Source organism: the organism of the source record quoted next, assembly GCF_019968955.1.
Source record: "MAG: Porospora cf. gigantea A chromosome Unknown PgA_NODE_1155_length_7484_cov_357.658, whole genome shotgun sequence".
NCBI lineage: Eukaryota > Apicomplexa > Conoidasida > Eugregarinorida > Porosporidae > Porospora > Porospora cf. gigantea A.
In genome coordinates, this window is record NW_027151306.1 from 1 (window position 1) to 6,366 (window position 6,366).

A 6,366-nucleotide genomic window follows, 5' to 3' on the forward strand; every position below is an offset into this window, starting at 1 on the left:
AGTCTAGCGAGGCCGATGCCAGCGACAAGTCGGATCCTATAGATACAGCTCCCCTTACGATCTCGGTCGAGTTTGAGAATGAGATGTTGACGTTCGACACATCAGACGCTGAAAGCTACCACTCGTCAGAATTTCGGCAACTGCTCAGTTCAGGATCGCAAATGGCCACAAGGTGTGTTGACGAAGTGTGCAGTTCTTGTGAAAGCAGCTCTCGTGACTACAACTCGGAAAGCGATACCGAGGAAGCCTTCTTGAACCATTTCATGCACCGGAAAAAGTGAAGTCCGGAAAAAAGAATAGAAATGCCCGCCTGTAGCACGTTAGAAGAATGTTTAGAGTGAGAAACGAGTGTGTCAACCACTAGGGTATTCTCTACACTGGATACAGACAGCATAACGCTGTCAGATTGCTCTGCTCCTGATAAGACGTTCGAGGGCACCAAGGTGAGAGAGCCGCAAAAGACGCATGCAGCGACTTAAGAGACATCTGAAGCAGCGGGATCGAACGACGAGCATGTACGATATCAGACTGGCCGACTTTCCCCGAGTCGTGACGAGAGGAGCCGACCTGCTGGACGAGCTTTCTATGGAAGCAAAAAGGCTACGCCATGAGGATACCGATGAAGAGGAGGAAGATCAGTTCGGGGACAGCTTCACAGAGATTGTCAACTCGCTGGTGGAGCAAGCGCGTGAGCGGTCTGTGAAGTACAGCCAGGTGCGGGAGCGACTGGGCGTTGACGCCGTTCTCACCACGTCGGCCGAGAGCACTCTGCAGTTTCCGCCGTCAGAGGAGCTGGACAACCTGCGTATTGCCATCGAGGCTGGCCAACAAGCTGTTCACGAAATAGAGTCTGAGGTCGCGCAGTTACGGCCGGGCCTCGCAGTCTTGGGGAGGACTCTGGAGCAAGTCGAACGTCGGTTGGCCTTCGTGGAAGACGACAAGCAGTTTAACAACCTGTGCAACCGATTTGGTGGTAGCAACCTGACGGAGGTGTCCGAGGCAGTGCTCCAGGATATGGAGCTTCTGAAGGCTGGTGCAGTGTTTCAGCTGTCAGATTTGACACCGGAAAGGATAACTTTGAAGCTCGTTCCGAGCCAGGACAAGGAACTCTTTAGCGTGCTGCCTGTGAGAGTGAAAGAGCTCCGAGTGAGCTTCGTCTCCCGTTTGGTGGAGGTCGTCGCCACCATTGACAAGCTAGACAAGAAACTCCGGCGGTCGTTCCGTGCGGAGGTGTTGTCTGGACTTCCAATGCTTAAGGAAGCCTTTGCGATGGACGGCCGGGTATGGCGGTTAGCGAGACTTGTATCATTCTGAGTTCATAAGATTACACCTCTGCTATCCATTCCTCTGCGAATACCAACGATGTGCAGAACTAGCTTCAACGATCCCACCGTCTTCGATTCAGTACACTCGCCGTCGGTGAGGGGGTTCAATGAGTAAACGGAGGTCTGGATAGCGTCGCTGCAGTGGGAGTCGAGGATGGTGACGTGCACACCCCATTTAAAAGAGGAGGACAGCTTGTTTAGCTTCAGGATTAGCTTTCGGCACAGCGTACTACTCAGCTCGCGTTGGGCAACGAGCTCTATGCTTTGGGCCTCGATGCCCGCTTGCCGGATGGACGCTTGGAGTATATATTTGACGGCCGGTTCAATGTCTTTGAATGACCGAACCGTAGATGGCATGCGGAGCCGTTTGCAGACGCTGACAATTGAAAACCTGCACTTTTGATGACAGAGGCAACAGACGCTCACATGTCTCTCCCTCAGTTGCGGCGGCGTAGCAGTCGGGACGATACCCCATCCTCTTCAGGGCGGTCCCCTGCCATGCGAGGCCTGATGATGTTGGAGATGTCCACCTCTCGGTACAATCGCCTACCGCGGAAATTTAGGGCTGCGTCCGTGGGTATGTTTCTCGCTTCCGCGTTGGCAGTGCTTTTCCTGACATGGGTCGCCTTCGCTGGACACGTTTCCGTATTGTTCATGGCGCTGGTGGTCGCATCGGTCTCTATGGCACTTTCCTGGTGGCTACTCGCTTGGATTCTACGGTTCGACACTGGCACCGCGCAAATGAATGTCGTTGCTGAGGCCATCAGGGAGGGATCCGAAAGCTTCCTAGCTGTGCAGTACGGCACCATTCTGCACATCGCGGCGGCTGTGGGCGCTTCGCTCTTCGTGGTCTTCGCCGTCTCGGGATCTCCCGTCGTTGGTATGGGCCAATTCGGAGCGGCGTTTCTTCCCGCCTTTTCATTCTGTGCGGGTGCAGTTTGTTCGGCGCTGGCAGGGTACAGTGGAATGTGGGTCTCAGTGCGAGCCAATGTTCGCGTGGCCTCTGCTGCCGGGCGCTGCTACAACCAAGCTCTTCAGTTGTGCTTTCGAGGAGGAGCCTTCTCCTCCATCATCAACGTTTCGATGGCGGTTTTCGGCTTGGCAGGGGCGCTCTCTGCGTCACATTTCCTGTGGCCTGAGGTTCCCTTCACTACCCTGCCGTCGTTGCTGACTGGGTTTGGCTTTGGAGCATCTCTGGTTGCTATGTTTGCCCAACTTGGAGGAGGCATCTTCACCAAAGCCGCAGACATAGGAGCCGACCTTGTGGGGAAAATCGAAAGCGAAATTCCCGAAGACGACCCTCGCAACCCCGCCGTGATCGCCGACCTTGTGGGAGACAACGTAGGCGACTGTGCCGGTCAGTGCGCTGACCTCTTCGAGTCCATTGTGACGGAAATCCTTTCTGCTATGATTCTGGGCTGCTCCGTTTTGAATGAGAATACCACCATGAAGGAGAAATATGGCTACGTGGTCTTTCCATTGGCTGTGCACTGCGTCGATCTGGTCGCGTCCAGCGTGGGAATACTTACAGTGCGCACCACTAAAGGAATGCCTGTCATGGCCTCCCGCTCTGGAGGCGCGCATGACCCTATGCGAGTTCTGATGAAGGGCTACCTCTTCACCATCTTTTGGTCTGCCCTCGGCTTTGGAATTGTGTGTCGTTGGCTGCTGCACGTGGAACATGCTCCCACAGCCTGGCTGAAGTTTGCCATGTGCGGTTTTTTGGGGATGTGTCTCTCGGTTGGTTTTGTGGTCGTCACCCAGGCGTATACCGATTACAAATACTCGCATGTTCAAGCGTTGGCGAAGTCGTCTGTGACAGGACCGGCAACGAACATCATATCTGGCCTGGCGCTTGGTCTGGAAAGTACATCCATTCCAGTTGTTATGATTGTCTGTACAGTTCTGGCGTCGTACTATCTAGGCGCTAGCTCCGGGCTCAATACTACATCGTCCACTGCAGGCCTATTTGGTATAGCCGTGGCGACTATGGGAATGCTCTCGAACGCGGTGTTTGTCCTCTCAATGTCGTCACTGGGCCCCATCGCCGACAATGCCGGCGGAATCGTGGAAATGTCCATGCAGCCACAGCAGGTTCGGGACGTGACGGACCGACTTGATGCCGTAGGCAACGTCACCAAGGCCAACACCAAGGGGTTCTCCGTCGGCAGCGCTAGTTTGGCTGCGTTTCTGATGTTTTCTGCGTTCATGGACGAGGTGCAAACCCACAGCGGGTTGCAGCTGCACACCATCAATATCGCATCGCCTGAAGTTTTCGCTGGGGCGCTGCTAGGCAGTGGCCTGGTGTTCCTCTTCTGCGCGTGGTCTATGGCGGCCGTAGGCGGCGCAGCAGAAGAGGTGGTCAAGGAAGTGAGGCGTCAGTTCCGAGACAACCCCGAGATCATGACGTTCAGTAAGAAGCCTGACTATCATGCCTGTGTGGCCATCTCTAGTCGCGCTGCTCTCAAGGAGATGGTCAAACCAGGCCTGCTGGCAGCACTGACTCCTGTGTTCGTTGGACTTCTTTTCAAGTGGATTGGATGGTGTCGCGACGTTCCCCTAATGTCTGTGGAGGTGATGGGTGGCTTCCTCATTTCCTGCACTATTACTGGGATTCTCATGGCTCTCTTTCTGAACAACGCAGGAGGTGCTTGGGATAATGCTAAGAAGTACATCGAAACTGGCGCTTTCGGCGGCAAGAATAGCTCTGCCCATAAAGCAGCCGTCGTGGGTGACACGGTAGGAGATCCGTGCAAGGATACCGCTGGACCCTCCGTGCACGTTTTAATGAAGCTCGTCAGTACTGTTGCAATGGTTATGATGCCGGTATTTCTTCCTTTCAGGACCTAATCACGCTCGATATCTGGTGACAAGAGGCCCTCGCGTCTGTTGATCCACTCGTTCACGTTCCTCTCAATGAGCTCTCGTCGGTGGCTGACGATCGCTTCTTGAGCTGCGAATCTCCCTACAGCTCCTCGATATAAAACGGTGAACGAAAGCAGCGCTGCTAAATATGAGCAGAGAGACATGACAAGGAGGCCGTTGGCGTTGAAATTGCTAGTAGTGCGTGGCCAGGGCCTCAGTATAGATGACCAGTCAGTCTGCGAAGGCAGGTAGACTGGACTGATCATCAGGCCTGCGTCAAATAAACCGTGAAGAAGCGATGGCCAAGCTAGTGCGATCACGATTCGTCCTGTGTAAAAAGGTCGGCGACCACATACCGACGCTGACGTTGCCGCTGTTGAACAAGCCTTCCGCACAGATACCGCTTGCGAAGCCTGTCAAGACCACGTGGAAAGGAACTGCGACGCAGGCCCTGAGGAGAGAGGTCGCGAGGCCCGAGTCGAAGCTATCCACTGCTGATGATCGAATGTATCGAAGGTTCTCCAACGTGGCGAAACCGGACCCAGCAGCGACACCACACAACATCATTCCAGCCTCCGTGTCTACAAATCGCCACACCACTGGCCATGTGAGCGGTACTCTCTTTTCTCTAGTGGCCAGTCTACCAACCGCCAGCAGTTTGGCGAACTCCTCAACAGCGCCCACTGCGACGACAATGGTGACGGCCAGGACCACTGAGCACTGTGACGTACCCTCAGAATCAAGGCCACATATCCATAAGGGGAGGGTAACTCCATGAAACATGACCTCCAAGACGATGGCCACGAATACGGAGACGAAACAGCCGGTCCAAAACATTTCCAAGTAGAGGTCGCTTGACAGCGCTTTCATCACTGGTTCCCTCAGAGCGATCATGAGGAGTACACCGGGCAAAACCCCGAGAATAGCGAGCAGAAGGCCGTCTACAGTGCCGTCTCCGAAGTAGTAGAGCCCCGCTAGGCCTAGAACCACGCTCACGTGCACGGCTTGTGGATGACCTCTCCAGATGGCAAGCTGGTAGGTGGACCTTCGAAGCATCTTGATTTGCTGTATTCCGACAATATAAGCCTGAATCAAAGTGCAGTCAAGGCTTGGGTGAGAGCTTATTCGCCTTCTGACGGCTTAACAAGAAACGAACTAGGTTTCATGTCGTTCTCCCAGTTTCAATCAACACGTACACATCAGCCATTGAACGATAATAATCAACAGCAAATGAGGCGGCTGGTAGGTTACTCTTTGATCTACACCAATAACAGCTATTTAGCGCTGGGGTACAACACTATTCAGAGATGAACGACGACTTCGTGGATGAAGACACTCAGATGTACCACGAGTACCTCAACGCGCTGAAAGCGCACTGGAGCTCCGGGGTAGCTGCTAAGATGCTGAACGACGCCGTCATGAGCAAAGTTGTGGACCGCTTCAGCCAGTGCGCAACTAGCAAGAAAGTACGCATTCTGACGTCCTTCCTCTATCTGCCGGAGGCCTCTCGCAAGCGGTATAAGGACGATTTGCGCCGCGTTGCGCTGCAAGCTGAAACCGATCGAGATGACTGGCTCAAGAAGCTTGCAAAGTTCGTAGTGCCGTACGTTACCACTGGCAAGATCAATCTGAAGGACATTGATTCGGAAGTAGCATCCCATGTTATTCGATTTCTGGATGCACACTCCAAGGAAACTCCAGATGTACAATATTACCAGCGCACAAGCATAGAGTGGCCTCACGTGTGGGATAACTCCGAAGATGACGTCAAACAACTGACGCTGGATGAGTTGTTAGGTTTAGCCAGAGTCAGCAAGTTGTACGACCCCGAGATCTCCGCCTTTAAACCTAATCCCAATCCAATTGACGGAGTTGTGTCGCACATTCTGCAGGAAGGCGTCAGGCAACTCAAGATAGTCAAGGTGAAGTCGTCTGACAGGAAATAATTCCTGTGACAGGGTAATTCATGAAAGCTGACGTGGATCGCGCCCTCCACAATGTAGGTGTCGTTATGGCTAACGTACAGTCCCCGCTGAAGCAACGGCTGGTGTTGGGTCAACTCAACAACATATTGGAGGACGGGTACTGTTACATTCCCGCTCTGGTCGACATTAGCGGTCTGCTGGTGGATCGGGGTCTCACGTCGTGCTCCTCGTTGCAGACACTCATGAGGAGT

General features: G+C 53.8%; 5 protein-coding genes across 6 annotated transcripts; 3 read left to right on the top strand and 2 right to left on the bottom strand.

Moving 5' to 3' along the window:
- Positions 1-302: 302 nt before the first annotated feature.
- KVP18_003780 (uncharacterized protein) lies at positions 303-1,314 on the top strand (the record flags this gene model as incomplete). Of its 2 annotated transcripts, XM_067955789.1 has the most annotated exons (3): positions 303-337; positions 365-443; positions 472-1,314. In XM_067955789.1, the coding sequence occupies 3 exons, from the start codon at positions 303-305 to the stop codon at positions 1,312-1,314; spliced, it is 957 nt and encodes a 318-aa protein (XP_067813589.1). The 2 variants fall into 2 exon arrangements, with proteins under 2 accessions (XP_067813589.1, XP_067813590.1); XM_067955790.1 differs by lacking the exons at positions 303-337; positions 365-443 and having other exon boundaries at positions 466-1,314.
- Positions 1,315-1,316: 2 nt separating this feature from the next.
- Positions 1,317-1,682, bottom strand: KVP18_003782 (uncharacterized protein; the record flags this gene model as incomplete). Its single annotated transcript, XM_067955792.1, has 1 exon — positions 1,317-1,682. One exon carries the CDS (start codon positions 1,680-1,682, stop codon positions 1,317-1,319), a length of 366 nt encoding a protein of 121 aa, XP_067813592.1.
- Positions 1,683-1,727: 45 nt separating this feature from the next.
- KVP18_003779 (uncharacterized protein) lies at positions 1,728-4,175 on the top strand (the record flags this gene model as incomplete). Its single annotated transcript, XM_067955788.1, has 1 exon — positions 1,728-4,175. One exon carries the CDS (start codon positions 1,728-1,730, stop codon positions 4,173-4,175), a length of 2,448 nt encoding a protein of 815 aa, XP_067813588.1.
- Positions 4,176-4,466: 291 nt separating this feature from the next.
- KVP18_003781 (uncharacterized protein) lies at positions 4,467-5,246 on the bottom strand (the record flags this gene model as incomplete). The annotated part of the gene is made up of 1 exon (XM_067955791.1): positions 4,467-5,246. One exon carries the CDS (start codon positions 5,244-5,246, stop codon positions 4,467-4,469), a length of 780 nt encoding a protein of 259 aa, XP_067813591.1.
- A 251-nt stretch (positions 5,247-5,497) lies between these two features.
- KVP18_003778 (uncharacterized protein) lies at positions 5,498-6,136 on the top strand (the record flags this gene model as incomplete). Its single annotated transcript, XM_067955787.1, has 1 exon — positions 5,498-6,136. The coding sequence occupies one exon, from the start codon at positions 5,498-5,500 to the stop codon at positions 6,134-6,136; it is 639 nt and encodes a 212-aa protein (XP_067813587.1).
- Between the last annotated feature and the right edge of the window lie 230 nt (positions 6,137-6,366).